This window comes from Anomalospiza imberbis, chromosome 8, assembly GCF_031753505.1.
Source record: "Anomalospiza imberbis isolate Cuckoo-Finch-1a 21T00152 chromosome 8, ASM3175350v1, whole genome shotgun sequence".
Taxonomy (NCBI): Eukaryota; Metazoa; Chordata; class Aves; order Passeriformes; family Viduidae; genus Anomalospiza; species Anomalospiza imberbis.
Window position 1 is genome coordinate 19079004 of NC_089688.1, and position 18653 is coordinate 19097656.

At 36.0% G+C, this 18653-nt stretch overlaps 1 protein-coding gene across 2 annotated transcripts in view; it reads left to right on the forward strand.

The window, feature by feature from the left end:
* PCGF5 (polycomb group ring finger 5) overlaps positions 1-13979 on the forward strand; it is a 33699-nt gene extending 19720 nt beyond the window's left edge. The window contains exons 7-9 of one of the 2 annotated variants that reach the window (XM_068197633.1): positions 392-481; positions 2340-2399; positions 4559-13979. In XM_068197633.1, coding sequence (XP_068053734.1) covers positions 392-481; positions 2340-2399; positions 4559-4606 — 198 coding nt within the window. In that variant the 3' untranslated portion in view covers positions 4607-13979. The remainder of the gene's footprint in view (positions 1-391; positions 482-2339; positions 2400-4558) is intronic. The other variant, XM_068197634.1, reaches the window with a different exon arrangement.
* Positions 13980-18653: the final 4674 nt, after the last annotated feature.

Genomic DNA, 18653 nt, shown 5'->3' on the forward strand with positions numbered 1-18653 from the left:
TACTTCTGGTTTATATCTTTGGGTTTGAAAGGCATAGCAAGGTGGCCTTCAAAATACAGCACAAGGCTTTCTCTTCAAACAGATACTGTGTAGTGTAGCTAAATATAGGTAATGTTTGTCTACTGGTGATTTCATACCTTGGTAGCAGACTTCCTTCTGTCCGCACTTCAAATCAAAAGACAAAAGTGAAAAAATACCAGCTGAATACCAGTGTACAAAATAACATATTGTCAGCATGCTGTATTCATCCAGATTTGATATACGTGTCTGATGGAATTGTTCTATAATGATAGGAGTGGAGGGATTAACTCTGGTGATTCACTTAGCAGTTCATTTAGACAGTAAAATTCTGCATCCCTTTGTCTTACTGTTTGTTCTGTTATATTTTAAGCTGGATGTACTATGCAACGGAGAAATCATGGGGAAGGATCATACTATGGAATTCATCTATATGACAAGATGGAGACTAAGAGGCGAAAACGTAAATGCTGTTACATTTTTGATAAATTATGTTTTAGTATATTTATTATAGAGACTATACATGCTTTCACATCTTAGGCCTGAATACAATCTATGACCCTTCAAAAAAACCCTATTTAAAAATGCCTTCTGCATGTTTTCTGAATTTCTTATGTAAAACCCTATGGGTGAAACCCTTCAGCACATATATTGTGTAGATTCTGAAACTTCAAAATAGCAGATGTATGATGTGTACATGCAAGTTCTGCTCAGAGTTTTAAGTCAAGTAACTGAAAACTCAAGCCCTTGTTCTTTTTCAGCAAATTTGCCTTTGGTGACCTTTTGAGTTAATATAGTTGAGGCATCTGCATCCAACAGTTCTTCAGTAAGAACCTGTTTTATTCAGTCAATAAACTGAAAGTGGCACTGAAAAATTATTAGTGAAATATAATTGTTTTATTACTGTTTCTGTTAATACTACATCTATTCTTTTTGGATATGCTGTATAACAATAACATCCAGATAACAGCCAGATGGGTTTTCCTTGCTGCATGTATATCTTTTAGAATTGCAGTGTTTAACTTTTTTTAAGACTTCTTTTTTCAGGAATGATATTCAGTTTGGTTTAGTATTGCCTTGTATATTTTATTTTTTTAAATTAGAAGTCATATCCACTTTTCTTCTCTTTCTTTTATGCATTTGTTTGTGTGTGCCTGTTGATTGGTCTTCACACTTTATTGCTTTGTAGTACATGCAGGTTTGTCTATCATTACTAGTGGAGGCTAAATTGGAGTGCAGCTAAGGTTAAGCATTTAACATACCTTAATGTACTGATCTGAAGAAAATTCCAAACTTCTGTTCTTTTTTTGTTTTAAGCTTCCTAGTGCTGAGAATAAAAAGTGCTGGGGCACAGACAGAGAAGACAGATTAACACAGAATTAACACACTGTAGAGTTAAAAATTCACAAGTTTCCTAAAGTTTTACCTGAAGTTGGAAGGGGAAGGATAGATTTTGATAGGAATTAGGGAGGTCAATGTATATAGGCAAGTATTTGATAAGTTTGAAAGTAATATTGTGCTGAAATTTGGTGATTGCTGAAACCCTCAAGGGAGCTCTAACTAGAATTTTTTCCAATGCTGCCTTGAAACCAGTGGATGTCTGTTTGGTTTGCCATCTTGTATTTTTCTTAGCATTGGCTGTCCTATTAGGAGGTGTTGAGGCAAGAATTTCAGTGATAATGGAATTTTTTCATGGCATTTCATCCTGCAGCCCTTGCCTACAAATGGACTTCTGGCGGCTGCATGAAATTGGAGGCAACATTAAACTATGATCTTGGTAAAAAAAATTTGTACTAAAATTTTTCAAAAATCTTAGAACTATAGTTTTTAATATTTAGTGAATGCAAGAGTTCACAACTTGAACATATATATACAGCATAGCCAGGTATGTGTTCATCTTCTCTTTCATGTAGTTTTAAATCACTCCTCTGAAGTCAAAGATGATTAAAACCTCTAAAAATTTCATTTTGCTGGTAATAAATCCAGTAATATCTAGGCTTCTATGATTTTGTTTTCCTCAATGAAGTTGCCATGGTAATTAATTAACAGTCTCTTCTTCTGAATGAAGTTCAAGGGAATCCATTGTCTTCGTCTCTGGTACTATTGACCATGAGCTTTTACTGCATAGCTGTGGACCTTACATGAGATATACAAGAAAAGGGAAAAATATCCATTTATTCATTAAGCCAATCTTTCCTGTTTTTAAATAAGTAAATTGATTATAACCTTTACATTTAATTTTTTTTAAATCAATAAATGGTAAATGTGTATGTCCAGCTGTGGATGCCTCTTATCTGATCAGAAAATCATCTCCTTCGCAGTTTCGGTGTCAGAACTGCTCATCTTCGCAAGTCTGCTCACAGGATGGCACTTTCTATCAGGTAAGAGGCACTCACGACTGTACATATTACAGTCATTAAGGTCCCATCAGCACCTCCATTGTAATTCAGCTTGTGGAGTTTTTAAAATTCCTCACTACAAAGTGCTAAAACTCTGTGAGTGAGGTCTGAGCATTTTCATTCCTGCAGCACAAACTTTATTCAAAGGATTTAGGAGTTTGTCTTACTTTGCCTTAGGCCAGTTTTTATTTGTGATTGTTCTAAGTGGTATCATTCTGTAGGTTGATATCCATATCAGCCTCAAAGGATTATCTACCTCTTGCTATCTTATTCCTCAAACTAAGCAGCATTGGGCAGTCACTGTGAATTAAGAGACTATACTGGTTTCATCTCTTTATGGTAATTCATATCTCCTTTTTGATAGAGTAAAAAAATGTTAGATTTTTCTAAACTCTGTTCCTTTCACATTTTCAAAATTAGAAATCAAATAATCTCTAGAAGCAAAACGTCCAGAACCTGCAAACTGAAGCTGATTTTTAAGTTTCACTGACCAATCTGGTTCCCAACACTATTTGAAACAGTATTTCAATTTCCTCATTGAGAATTTTGATTTTAACTGATTTCTAAAACTTCCTTTGCAACTTTGGCATACTATTTTTGTCTTGAGTAAAAAATTAGAGCTGGTGGTAGAGGGTCACTCCCCACTAGTGATGGAAGTGAACTACTGCACTCATGCCTCCTTCATTAATTAGAATTGTCCCAGCATAGTGCATTTGATTTGTACAGTTTTGTGATTTTGTTTGCTAAAACACTGAGCCTCACTGGTTTACTTGGCAATTTCAGTGTGGTGATTGCTCTGTCTCTGCCTGTGTGCACTTCCAATTAGATCTGCACACTTTTACAGGCAATTTATATACTCAAGTCAAAATGTGAAACAGCATTTAAATGAAATGGTAGTCATGTCCTATGCAAAGAAAAAACTAATCAGAGACCAAGTAATTTATGATACCACACATACATATTTGTTAATTGCACATGCAGACTGCACATGGTGCTTCCTGTCTTCTCTGCTAAATACTCCTGGTACTGTTAATACCTCTGGGTTTACCTTGTGGTTTCTCTGAACTCTAGTTTGTAAATCCCCTGCAAGTGTGATCACATTTATTCCTGGTGATATTTCACTACCATGGCATGAAAGTTTATTAACCCTGTAGGTTTCTAGAGCTATATCTTTTTTCTTTTCATCTCTGTTGCATTTGAAGGATGAAGCAAAATGTTTCTGGTTTTAATGATAGCTTCTATAATAATTCTTTGTATTTTCAAATTTGGAATAAAAAGAACTTATATTAGCTTTGTTTCTCTGTTGTATGGCAGAGAGGTATTTAAGGCCATACAGCTGCTGAGACAATGAGACTTGCCAGGGTTTTATAGAAAATATCCAGTATGCTAATGAAGTTAAGAGGAAAACTTGAGACAAATGAAATGCTGACAGACTGAAAAGAGGTTGAGTAAATTATAACAGTTGGAGCAACAAGTGCCCAGATATTCTACGGCTCTTATGGGAAACCCATCCATTCTTGCCTTCCATTCCACAAGTTCTATCTAATTTAGGGACCCAAGAAGCTGATTTGCTTTTTATTGGTTGGTTGGTTGGTTGGTTGTTTTTTTTCAGTAGGAATCAATAAAAACTTATCACTAGATTTGAGGTTAAGGAGTTTGGATTTGGGAAGAAGGTCATCTCTCAGAAAACCAGCTGACAGCAGTTTGACCTTTTTTATAGTTTAGCTATGGAACCCTTGTATATAAATTTCCAAGTATATCGCCTGTAAATATACCTTGGTTTAGAAAGTATGGAATGTCAAGATTGCTTTTTATCAAACACAGCAACACGGAAATAAGGCTTGTTTGAGCACTCACAACTATAAATGTAATAAAACATAAATATTGAAATATCTAAAAGCAGATACAGAAACTGTACATCAGTGACAAATAGTTAATAGTTTTGAAGTACAGGGATGAATTTAACTGATGAAATGTATGGAATTATTTCATAAAAATTGTCATATACATCTGTCTTAAGAGATAAGATCTGGCTATTCTTAAGGTAGACTTTAATTGCATTTTCTTTGTATTGTTTATGAATCATGTCTTCATGCTTTCTTGTCTGTTTTTGTTGTTGTTTTTCCCTTGCTTGTTTTCAGTCTTACCCTATGGTACTTCAGTATCGACCTAGAATTGACTTCGGTTAGACCAAAGGGCCAGATCCCACTGAGATGAATCCTGCACTATTTGTTTACCCATCGACAGATTGCACAATGAATGGATGTGCCTGGATTGGGGGGACACAGCCAGAATTTCAGCATGCAAATAAGGACGTTGTCTTTCTTAAAACTGTCAGTTGCATCTCTGTTGTTTCTATTAGAGCAAGCCAAGTGCCATTCTGCTACTGAAATGTGCATAAGATATTTGTGTACCTTAAGAGTGTGCTGCAAATCATAGCCAAAATCATGAAGTGTACAGTCAAGACTCAAAACCTATGGAATATTTTTGCTTGCGTGTTAGAAAATTTTTCTGGTCCTAATATTGATTACACTAGCAAAATGGCAGAGCGCTCATTCATGTGGTGTTGCAGTTTCACACACTTACTATTTTACTGAATATTGTTGTTTAAATCATAGAGTACTGTAAAAATAACTAAGGATTATACCTTGACAATATTTTGTATAGAAAATATATTTAGAAAAGTGGTGATTAGGCCACTATCTTTTCCTTGATAAGGTTCTCATGGGTCCAGGTATAGCTCACTCATGAGTGTGCAACAGTCCTTTTGCAGTGAATGAAGATTAATTACACTGAACAAGAGATGTAGAACATGTTAATTCAAAATAGTATTTTTTAATCTTAAAATTGCTAATATTGCTTGAAAGCATTGTAGCCTTTGTGATTGCACTTTCTGATAGTTTCCCTGAAATTTGGAAATTGGGATACTAGCTGTTTTTGGAAAAATGGCTTCTTGTTAGATTACATTTCTTCTAATAAAGCCTCCATTAAATGAAGGTCAAATAATACAAATGTCTATGGAACAACTAAATTCTGCTACAAAATTATGACCAAGGCAAAATTTTTCATAATTATTACTTTTCATGACAAACATTTCCTTTTAAGATTGAATAGAGGTCTATAATATACTAAGACAAAAAAATATATATAGCTTTAATTACATGCTGTATCTCTTGTGACTATCTGGAGTTTAGAATTCATTACAGAAATTTTCACTAGCTAAAGTTACATCATAAAATTATTTCCATAAAATTAGAGGTAATGCAATACTGAAGATTAGCAGTCTGACCAAAATAATTATTCAGGTCATCTTTTTTTCCTAAGACCTGGTAGTGCTGGATAAAAAGTGATTGTTGCCTTAGGTATTACAAGCATACTGGTTCTAGTGTGGGATGTTCCTTGGGGTTTTTGGTAATGTTGCAGGGAGCATAGCAATGTGTATGTTTTCTGTCTTCCGTTGTCTTTGCTTAAAAGTCAGTTGAGTTTTTCCGATCAGATTCTCTGGAGATACTTCATAGTTCAGTCATGTTATGTAATTTCTACCTAGTACATGCCTGCTAGTGTTGTAGATAGCTATTTACTTTCTTTATGCCTTTTGCATACAGCAAAAAGGAACCAAATCAATTTTTCACAAGCTACTGTAGAGTGAACTGATCATTCTTAGATAGACAAAGTGAAAATTCTTTCTTGGGATCAAATACAAAAGATAGATGTAAGGCTGTAATTCCTTTGCAAGTTTATGTTCATGTACAGTAGTATGTTCTATAGGAGAAATAAGCATGTTGTGGATTAAGTCTGGCCTCTTTAATGTTGTTAGGCATTCGAACATCGGTGACTCGAGGAATCTCATGTAGTTGGGTTGAATCCTACCACTGCACACCAAAGCCCATATGACATGCAGAAATCAAGATGCTGTCAATAGCAGTTTGTTAAGGAAAGGAAGAAGCCACTGCCCCTTCTGCAGTGTGCTGGCCAGCACAGGCACTGCTTTGCCCAGAAACAGGCAGCAGGGACGTGCTGGCTGCAGGGAGCAGACATCCTTTTGCCCATCCAGTCTGTGATGTGCTACTTGACAAAAAGAAGATGCTCCTTGTAGGGAGGGTCCTTCTCTTCAGAGTCTCTAGGGAAAAATAGATTCTTCTTGTATATAGAAGTCCACCTCATGGAGCAGCTTGGAAGAGCAGAGCATGCTTTCTGATTGAAAATCATTCTTCTCTTTAGTATATACAGTTGTTTTGTACAGTAGAAATAGAATATTATTTGTAAATATTTACATGCACATACCAATTACACCTTACAATTTTTATATATTTAATGTGTTTTTATACCAGAATTTTCACTGTAAATTTGCTTGACATAAAACATCTGTTTCAATTAATCACAAAACTAATGCTAGGATGCTTAAGCATAATTTCTGCTTGGTTCACGGCACAATTTTTTTCTCAACAATTGTGTTTGCTGTTTTGAAAAAATTTGAACAGACTTGTTTTAAAAAGACAGGAACATACAAGATTTAATCCATCCATCTAATAGGACCCTTGGAATAGCACTCTTTTGCCTTGGCTTTGGAATGGCAACTAATTGAAGCTTTCTTTGACCATTTGATAACTTCCTGCATTCATAATTCATGAATTTTCTCAATCAGAGATGGACATTGGTTTTGATTCCTGGTATTTTCTTGATGCAAGTTAAAGCTAGATTACAGAAGGCAAATCTTCATTTTAAGCATGGAAAATACTGACAGATCTGAACCGATGTTCCCGGCTGCCAATGGCAGCATTAAATGCATATGAACTAACCACCTACACTTTCTGCATTTCTGATTTGATGGCATGGTGCCTGAGTGCTGCTATAGTTTAATAGTTTTTGTAAAAGTAAAGTGCCAGTGAAATACATTTCTTAACTGGGCAGGTTGTGCAACACAGGCACTGCCTTCTTTACAGGAAATTTTCATTCATATAGTACATATGTGCCATGTCTCTACAGATATGCAGATTTAATTCATTTGTGCCAATTAAGAGTATCTGAGCACCATAGGAAAATGAGAATGCGTGTGCAGATTCCTGTGTGCCAAAGATGGGGTAAAGAGAAATGAGTACCTAGGCATTCCCTTCAGACTGCACCATATGCCATGCTAGAACTGATGCTTGGATAAAGTCACACTTTCTGAGCATTTCCATGACAAGATGTCACCACTGCATCCTTGTAAAACATAGGAATACAAAATAAATGTTGCTGCCACTGTGTTTCTATGACTTTTCCATATTAGCAGTATCTAACTGCAGAGGGACCTAAAAAAATCCACACTACTACCTAACCTTGCTGTCCCTTATTTAGCACATTTGGTGCTGCTTGGATTTTTTTCCCAGGAATTTAAAAACTCATTAATGAAAATCATAAACAGCTTTTTGTCAGGCATAGCTGGTTGCTGCTTTTAGCTAGTAACAAGCTGCAAGATAGAATTTAGAAACAAGGTCCTGTAATATCTCAAACAATATGGAATTAGATGATTAATCAAGAAATGTATCTTCCATGATACATTACTACACTCCTGGTAGCTAAGGGCCTAGTCCTATGAAGGGATTTTTTTAATGAAATACCAAATAAGATTGCTTCAGTAACTGAAGTGACTCATCACTGTAGTTGGTATTATTCACATGAAAGCTTTGGGGATTTGGGTCCTAGGAGTCTGCCGTGCAAGAAGTATATTGTGCATACTCAGCTAGCTTGCAGTTACGCAAAAAAAAGTTACACAAGTATTATCTTGACTTTACTGAAAATGTTACACCAAGTGAAGTGCCTGATTACTAATACAGAATACCTTTTAAGCCCATTATTTTCATTTGACAGGGTAATATTTCCTTCTGAATTTTATCTATGGTCTTAATATTTTCAGAAAGAATATATCATAAGCATACTGTAATGAGAAGCTTTCATGGGAAAAAAGGAAAAAAATGTCTTCTTTTAGATAGTTTAAATTAAAACCAGCCTATCTCAGTAGAAATTGTATTAAAATAAGTACTTTTATGTTGAAAATATTCCATTTTCTGCATGAGGAACCCTTTAATGCTGGACCTTGGTCTTTTTTAATCTGTAGGTTTCAACAGCTTGACTTGACTTTTCTGCTCTTATCCCAAACAGTCCTAGTGTATCTGCAGGAGAAAAGAGACTGATCCCATCCCATTCCATTTAGATATAAGCTAGCCTCTTACTGCAGATAAAATAATGGTCCAGAGTTCCATGTCATTTCTCCCATGAATAATGGGTACATGGCTTAGTGAGAGAAGTAAACAATTTTTTATTCTCTGCTGTTTAAAAAAAAATAGGCCGTAGCTTAGTCCTTTAATTGAATCAATCACTGAGTTGTTTGTTGGTTTTTTACATTTTCATATAACTGAAGACAAAAGGTATTTATTCACTCCCCAGAAAAAAAAATCATTCTTGAGAGGACTTGCAGAAAAAGGCATAGCATCCATCTCAGCCAGATCCTATGTCTGGTAGAAATACTAGAGAACGGGTAGCTGTTCAAAACCAGTCTTAAGTCTCAAAATAAATAGATTGAGCCTTGTTTATAGAGAGGCTACATAACATACTGGTTAATAACATTCACTGATCAAACTCAATTTTGTCCTGGAAAAGTGCAAAGGCAATTAAGACTTACATCCTTATCCAAGAGTTTGGTCCAGTTTCTTCACTTAATCTGGCAGATTGAAGGCATCTCTTTGCTCCCTACAAATATGCATCTATCATGCATATATCCCCCTCTCATTTTACTTCATGCTTTGTTGACTTATTATTTTTCTCAGTTAAAATGTCTAAATAGGCACCCTCTCTCCAGTAATTAATTCTAGGTTCTTACACATCTTTTGGCCATTCCCATACCACACCCTGTTTCCTACCCAAAAGTCAAAACACTAAGGATTTGTAAAGGTGAAATCGCACATGAGGTGTCAGCTCACAGGTTTCCTTTATCAGGCAACTCTCATGGATTTCAGCAAAGTTCTCACAGCTCTGCATTTTCAATCCTTTATAGTCAATTTGAGCAAGGTCATGCTTCTATGCAGGTTTCAGCTAAAAACACTTCCTTGAGGAGGGATTGTTGCCTACTGGAGTGTGTTCCAGGATGAGGTCCAAGATGAGGGGATTGATTTACCTGAAGGAAATGTGAAAACTTCCAACTGCACATTTACCTCTAATTTATTCACATAGGGGTTGTCTGACCTTCAGACCTCAGCTGAAACATCTCTGGCAGGAATGTCCTTCAAAAGGTGATTTTGCAATGTTTAAATACTTTTCTTCATAAAGAGATCTACCTATTGATCTTCTTTTCTACCTTCTGTCTACACTGTAGATCAGATTAAAACCATAGGTTCCAGAATAGGAAATTAATTAATTGATGAAATCCCAACAGATTCTTCCATACAAGATATGTGCCATAAGTATTTTGCATTTGGGTAGCTTTCCCCTACAGCTGAGTAAGGATGTTGTTTCATTCTCTAGTGAGCAATTTAGGTCCCTGTGGTCCTGGAGTGTGGCAGTGAAGCAGAGCAGCTGCGTACATGGGTAGAAATGTTGAGGTTGTATTTGCAGAAGTTGACAAAGTTCTGTAAGCTCAGGATAGAGAAGAAATTCTGTAATGAAAGATGTCTGTAAGTAGTAGTTTTGCTGTTAAATTAATTTTAACCAAAGATAGGCATTGGTTTGACTTTGCTTGCTTTTCTGAACCATTAGGTCCTTTTCTTTGAAGTAACTTTTATGTGTATTTTTAGGACATGCTTCTAACGTGGCTGACAGTTGACAGGATGAAGTGAACAGAAGTAGTTACTGTGCATTTTCCTTTTTCCCCTGACAGTGTAAAGCAAAGAGTTGAGAGAAGGTTACTCTACAATATACAAAATGGCTGCACGTAAAATGGTTTTGCTGCTAGTTAACATACTGAGGGTTTTATTACAAATGAAGCTGTAATGAAGATGGTTATTGTCAAAGTGCAAGGCACATTTTATAATGGTATTCTACTCTTAAAATTCAGTTTTGTATTATATTGAGTATGGTAGATATTGTTCCTGTTGTCTCCTGAATTTTGTTGTGGTAAAATGAAACATGCTCCATTTTTACTGAAAAAATATTACATACTTATTGATTTAAAATTAGTCTTTTTTGTCAGATACTTAGTTTGTTCTTAAAAACTAGGGTTTTTTAAAAATACACTATTTTTATGGATAATCTGATTACCTAATAGTTTTAAGGGACCTATTTAATACCAAAGGTAACACCACCCAGAAATGAACTTGGAATATGATATTGACATTTTCCTGGAGTGCCTGAATGGTCAAGAGGTACCTGGAGTCAATCAAGCAGAACTGAACCAGTCGTAGTTGTCTGTGTCACCAAGCTAAAGGGTTAGGCACACCTAGCAGTTTCCAAAACAAATTAGAAAAGGAAAGAAACAACAGGAGTAGCATTGAGGTTTAGTCAACATAGAGTAGCTCTGAGTCCTAGCTCATGTTCCTGAAGAAAAGCACAAAGGCTTGCATTTACTGATGTGTCTGCTATACCTGGCCTGTGAACTAACAAAAAACTGTGTGCTGTCAATCCTGTAAACCTTCCAAAGCACAAAATAGTCACCAAGCTACTTTTGGGGTTTGTAGTTGTAGTTCAGTGATATTTTGGAGGGTGGAAAGGACAGATTTGGAGGATAATGAGAAGATATTATGTTTTACAGATTTTTATAGCTATTTTTTTAGCAAATGGCATTGCTGTCCTTGATGTGAGACCATTGATTAGTAAGAAGTGATTATTTTACTTGTGCAGTATGAAACAAAAAAATTCAAATTATCTTGATTTCCCTTTCCAGAATAGTGGCTAACTAAACTGGAAAGTAATAGGTCAATATAATTATTTAGCTGGCTAAAAGATTTCATTCTAAATACTTACTGATCATATTTTTTTCTGAAATAGAAGCATCTTAGCACAAACATGAAGCAATGCATCATTTTTTCCCTTATTGCAGACTTAACTATTGAAAGGAAAGTATTTTGCATTTTTTAAAATTAATGCAAAGCCTGAATTGTTGGATGTTCCAGGCTACTGAATAGTTGATATAGAATTACTCTCAATGGATTTTTTGGGGGTGGGGGCCTAAGTGTCCTTATATAAGCTGTGATCCAAGTTAAAAGAAAGGAGCCTATGGTGAGCAGTAATAATGTCCTAATGCTTCCTTGCATTTGATCAGTAGTTACCAGTTTTTAATAAAGCAGCCCTCACAGTACTTAGGAGCTTATAGAACATATTGTGATCTTAAGTTGCTAATTTGTTTTAAAATATGAAATGTTTTAAGCTTTTTGTCAAAAGTGATAACATCCTATTACAAATAAACCTTTTTGTGGTTGTAAAATTTAGCTTATAAATCATTCAAATTGAAGTGAAAAAAACACAGGTCATTGTTAATGACAGTCTATCCTACTCTTAAGAATATATGTATTTTTGTAAAGGAAAAGCACTTGTAGATATTTAATCAGTCCAATATCTATCTATGTTAATGTTTTGGAAAAAAAGAAGAAAACAAAATGCTGCTTAGAGAATCACTTACATATTTTTTATTTTTTGTGCTCAAATGCAATTTCTGTTGATTTATGGAATGTTTATTCTGTGTGAAGCTGTATAGTTAGTACAGCTGGGCTAAATGCATTTCTCCCTTAATCAATTGTATCTGACTATGATAATATATTCTGTCCAATCAGAAAGCAATTGCAAAACACAGGTTTCTGGTGCTGTTTTTCATCTTTGATATTAGCTTCATCCTGCCTTATAACTTTTCTACTTCATAATAAGTATAAAAATGCTAACCATTTTTTTTGTGATGCATGTGTTTCAGTGGACATTTCAGAGTATATCTGGATGTTTAGTTTAATCTTACTATGCTTATTAACATTTTTATAAGATGACAGAATTTTAAATACAGTATTTAATAAACAGTCCCCTGGATGAAAAAGTATGCAAGATTAGTCAAGTTTAATACTTACCTTCCTTCAAAGGAAACTACTGCTGGGTACGTGCGTGGAATGTCAGTGCACCACTAAAGATTCTGAGAATTTGTGCTAATACAATTTTTAAAATTCAGAATAATTCACTTCTTGTGATATTTTGCAGCTATTTGAAACTTCCCTTTCAACTGTATTTTGTTTCATCATAATGCATTAACACAGTTTCAGGGATACAGTAAAGAATTTTATTAAAGTATAGTAAAGAGTGGCAACCATATTTGCTTGTGTACATAGTAGTGTACAATCCAAAGTCTCTTTACTTATTTCAGTGGGACTCTACAGGGATCTACTTCATGGGTCTGGTGCTCAGTTAAGTTCTTCAGCTTGACCTCAGTGGAGTGACTTTCTATAATTATCCTTGTAGCTGAGACTTAAAATGAGACAGGCTTCCCACTTCCTCACTTTATTTCCTTTCATGAGTGACTAATATTGTTTGAATTTACTCTTATTATATTAACCTTCTCATAAGTAAGTTTTGCAATAATGAGTGCGAACACTAGCAGTAGAATTCATTGGTAGGAACTCAACTGAGTAAATACTTGTGTCCTTGACAAACTGGGTGAGAATTTGACTCAGATTATGAACACTTGAAATGGCATTCTCTCATTTATGTTCATGCTTTGCAAAGATCTGCAGTTGATCAGGATTTGATGTGTTTTATTACATGAACATTGTCCATTTTTATAATTTTTGTTAAGAGTTAATTTCTGTAGTAATTCATTATGGTCAACATCTCAGGGTCCACAAAGTAGCAGTTTAAAATCCATTTGATCTGAGTGCAACACCAGTACTGCAGGCTTGTATCTTTTGAAGAACCAAATGTGTTGTGTTTTGAAGTACTTCTAAAAAGCACTGTAAATTTCACCCAGTTCTACCAAAGGAATGTGAGGACTTTTTTAATCTCAAATCTGAGTGTGGCCCTAGAAAAAATGAGACACTTATAACTGAGTCAGCACTAGTGATCAATTTTCCATTTAGGGATGGGAAGTGCTGGTACTTGGGGGTTTTTGGCAAAACCTCATGGTTGTGCCTCTTACTTTAGAGTGAAGCCTGTTCAAATCTGCATCAACATTTGTAAGCAAGATTTCTTTTGAAACAACAGCTTGTGCAAAGCCTCTGAATGGGCTAGAACTTGTGTATAAATGTATCAGATATGTAATGATATTTCTAATAGTGAACTACCTGCATGGCTCAGTACTGGTGATGTTAAATTGCATGTTTCATGCTAATGTCAAGAAGGTTTACAGCACCTTTATAATGGTTGATAACAAATGAAAATTTGGCCTGACCTGTATGCTGCAAGATGCCTCTAGCCCAGCTGGATTAATTTTATGAAAAATCTAGATGAGCAAGAAGTATAACTAATCTGCTTACTAGCACTGAATTGCTCCTTTCTCAAAGCAATAAATATATTCATGTTGTAACATCTGTTGTGCAGCCTACAATACGAGTTGTTTTGTTGCATTGTTTCTATATAATTTATTTTGTGCAATAAAAAAAAATCTCTGGTTTTATCTGACTTCTTTCTAGTTTGTAATAATATTTGAATTAAAACATTTGCTAGCTTTATATCTTAATCATGCAAGCATACTGTCAACTCACAGAAGTGTGAGTAGAAAACAGAATGTTGTAATATTATTCATTATAGCAAAACCAGAAGGTACTCACATGGCCTGATTTCATTCTAGTTAATGTCATAGAGTGCTACCATTAATTTTCACGGGTGCAGAGTTCTGCCTAACATTAAAGTTGTCTGGAATTGGCACTCCATTTGTAAAATATAACCAGGTGGGTTACAGTGTGACTGTGTGCTTGAGGCTTTTTTGAAAAAAAAAAAAAAAAAAAGAAAAAACAAAAAACAATCCCATAGAGATTCTGCAAGGTTTTTTTAACCTAATTCACTGCTTTTTGTTCTCTCCCTTTTTGATGTTTTTCTGAGTTTCAGTAGTATTTATTATTCTGTGCACTTACCTTTATTATGACATTGAGTTGTTTTAATTCTAAGGTAGTGTAAAATAAATGTGCATACAAATTGGAAGGTAGAGGATATCCCTACAAGTGAGCCTTTGGTGTGAAGTAGCATTATTCACACTATGTACTGAATTACTGCAAAGAAAAACAATGGAGGGAGCCCTGTTATTCCAGAGAACTTGTACCTTTTGTCCGAGATGCTCCTACAAAATCTGTGATACCATCTCTGAGCTGTGAGATGTGGCTCAGATTTGGAAATAATAGAAAGGATTGCTGATTGAACTAAAATGATCTGAGACAAAGTACATTTTGTATGTTCTTGTAAAAGCCTTCTACATGTTAGCAGGAAAAAAAACAATTGCTTGTGAGCAGAAAATGTGAGGTAGCAAATTAGAATACATACATGTGATTAAATGGGACTTGTTAGTTACATTGCAATTGGCTGCTAACAGGCTGAGAGCAGCTGTGGCTGCTGTGTAACCTGTGCAGATGAAGCAGTGCAGCCTCTGTGGCTTTCTTTGGACCTTTTTCACATGGGATATTTGACGTCCAGGTTTGTCAAAGGTCATAAACTAAGACTTTCCCTTCTCTAAAAGTGTTCCTGAGATTTAAGGTCACTCCGTGAAAAAAAAAACCCAAACTTTACATAATGCTTCTACATAATGTCATTACATTATTTATTAAACAGAAATTGAATTGTATATAAGTGGAAAATTCTGCTCCTAAATAGGGAACTTTTCCTCAAGCAAGATTTCCATATAAAATGCAGTGATTAAATTATTCTAAATAATTACTTTGTTTCAGGTAGCTAAAAAGAGAACCATTGTGAGGAAAAAGAAACCCATGCATAAGAATAGTAACAAATGCCTGGTAAGTCATAAAGCTGGATTATGTTTTATAGAAGGAGGAAGTTAGGTGTTATACAAACAGCTGTTTACATCAAGGATGTAGTACATGAATTTCCCTGTTGGAACTATGATTCACATTGCTTTCTACCCTATTTATTTTTTCCTCTTTTATTCTAGAGGAGAATATGCAATGCAATGTCATTATAGGCAAGAGTAATGTTTTTCAGAAGAAAAGTGCTTTCGTAATTTAGGTTTCATTAAAGCAACAGAAATTTGCTGGCAGTATGTAATATGAGCACCTTGTTCCAGTGGCACACTTCCAACATCTTCATTTGGAAAGAAGACTGCTGCATTCACAATTCATAAAAGCACTGGCATCTATCCCATTAAACTCACACAGGAAAATAAAACATTCTTATATGCAAAAACACCCTATCTTTTCTAAACTATTTATAGGTAATGTTCTGTCCTTTCCTGTAGTACACAAATAATGACAGTAAGTGCACTTCTAGATACGGAAAATAATTACAAAAAGGAACTTAAGAAAAGCTGTACTTAAAACCAGTTTTGGAGACACTTTAAATGCCTTGGGTTTAATGTCATCCTTTTGCACATGTAAGTGTCCCATGCCCCAAAGACTTCCAGTCTTGCTGCCTGCAGGCCACCTCTACAGGTCTGTGTCCTGGTAAATCTCCAGAACCAGCAGAACTTGTTACTAGCCAGTATTCCTCCTTTTATTTCTCTGTCCATGTCCTTCTCAAAGTAGTGTGATTTTGTCTTGACTAGTTTCTAAAATGTATTTTATTCCCATGTTCCTCCCTACAACCTGCTAGAAGTGATGCAAATGTAGAGAGTGCTCTGTGTGCTCTTCATGTCCTTATGCTACACCCAGCATCAGGAGTTCTAAACATCCTAAATAGCGAGCTCAGGAAAGTTCACTGCTGCTCCTGTGCTTTGCTAGTTTATGATGTTGGATTTGTAAAGCACCTTAGTACTCACAAAGAGCTCATGGAGTGTATTTGATATTATTAACAGGGAAAGAGAAAGGGATATACTCCCAAGAGGTAGCCCTTGGAAGCAAACAGCATGCAGAATAGAAGCTGTACTTCACTGAGTACTGCCCTCATCTCCAGTGCAGATTGCTTTATAATGCTAAACAGCAATTACACCGACTCTCTTCCTCCAAGTGTTCAGCTCAGGTTCTTATTGTAGGCACACAGGTTGTGGTAATTGGAGTGGGGCAGTGGCCAAGCCTCATCCCCAGTGGGCAGAGCTGTGAGAAGCAGGTGAGCAGCTCTGACAGCAATGAGCCATGGAGTGCCCAGGTGCACTGAGCAACCACCAAAGGGAACAGAGTGCAGTGCATGAACATGAGGGGTACAAAAGGCTGGGCTGAAGAACAAGGAGAGCTGATGCTTGCAGCCTTCTGAAGTGATGTTACTCTGTACGGGCAGACAGCTGAAGCCTTCTGATGACGTGTGATGTTACTCTGTATGGGGGGAAGCCTGAAATTGTGTGGTGATACTCTGTGGGTCGTGGCCGTCTCAACTACGACATATGCTGTGACATGTGCTGTGTCAGTTACTCTCTGGTAATCAAAATCCCTGGAACAAGAGAAAACATTTGCATGGGTCTGTACTGCTGTATAGTTCTGTAACTTGCAGCAGTCAGCCTACCCCTCTTTCCATATTCTGCTGATTGCTAGAATCTTTCTTCTTAGGGGCTTCCAAAGTACCTTATAAATAAGCAAAAAAAATTACTGTAGGGCTTGAAGTAAGCAATATGCAACTTGGGTTTTAATCGTTATTTGGAAAAATTACCATAAAAGAACTGTCTGGCTAATATTTGAGTGGATGAATGTGCATGTTCAGAGCATTACCCATGTAATTTAACTTTTTTAAAAAAATTATTCAGATACATAAAAAAATCATAAATGTTTGCTAATCAAAAATTTTGTTCATAGAAAAATAAATACATAAATTATGCTAATATAGCTTATTTAAAGAAGTGATACCATGAAGGTAAAAAAACTGTACCGTTGCTTTTGACCTAGGGCTGTTATAGTTTAATTTTCTATACTTGCTGTTAAAAAAAGATTTTATGTCACATCATAATAACAGCATGAAACCAAACACGTGTTATGTGGATGCCTGATCCTATAAAGGCTTGTGCTGAAAGAATACTCACATGTGTAACGTGCAAGATGTGTACATAGATTTGTAGTGTTGTGGAAATGCAAATTGGCCTGCTGGTAGCATGCTCTCCATTTGTTTTACAGGTTGTATTTAAAACAAGAAAGTCACTTGGCAAATAGGTGCCTAGCATTTCAAAGGAACCCAAAGTGTTTGTAGGTTATGTATTTTAAACATTCACATGCAGGAGTGACTTTGCCATGGCAACGTGGCCATAGGTAAAAGTAGAATAGAGCAACTCATCCCAGTAAAGTAATTTAAGTGCAAGAGAAGTGTTCGAGGTAACAGTAATGTGAAATCAGAATTCACACCTAAATCTATTCAGGTCTGTTCCCTGACTTTAGAGAAAAGTGCCATAAACCTTTTCAGTGACACACAGTGAACTGCCCACCATCTGCATTCAGCCTCAAAACACTGATTTCTGCCTGCAGCTCCTACTCTATGGTAAGACTATTCTGTGGCAAACAAATTCTCAGGTAAAAAAATCAGAGTAAAATGCTTTATCTCTATGAGCCTTAATATAGTATCAATTCCCAGCATGGGGAAACTACAATAATCACTGCTTAAAGAAGCTGACAAGAAGCTAAATTATTCTGAGTTCCTTGTAATATCTTCTAGATGTTGAGAAGGAGGTGGATGTGATAGGAGAACCTACTTGTCTTTCTAAGGGAGAGGGCTGTACACTGATTTTCTTTATCCTGATGTCATCTACTGCTAGTTACAAGAGGAGACTGGCCAAACCCAGATTTGAATAGCCCTAAGAAATTCAGACTTCAGCTCTGGTAGTTCTTATCTCTCTCAGTTGCACAACAGTAGGTGAGGACAAGAATTGCCAGAGATGTAACATCACAGAGAGCACCATGTGAAGGAAATTGCTCAGCACACCAACACAAGGGTGTGCCAGGCAGCTACAGAGCAGTGGTGAGCCAGCCAGCTGTGCACAAGCTCCATAGCTGCATTGGTGCAGGACTGTTTGAGCTGTTTGCAGCTCTGTGCAAGGAAACTGGCAGCACAGAGGCAGTGGCAGTGGAGTTTGAATCCTTGTAGAGCTCAGGTCACTGCCAGCCAGACTGCCTGTAGCCTACACTTCACTGTAGACAATGTGTCTGTCTGTGGGTTATATAGAAAATACTGTATGTGACCTTTCACCAATAAACATTTTTAACACCACACATATTCTTA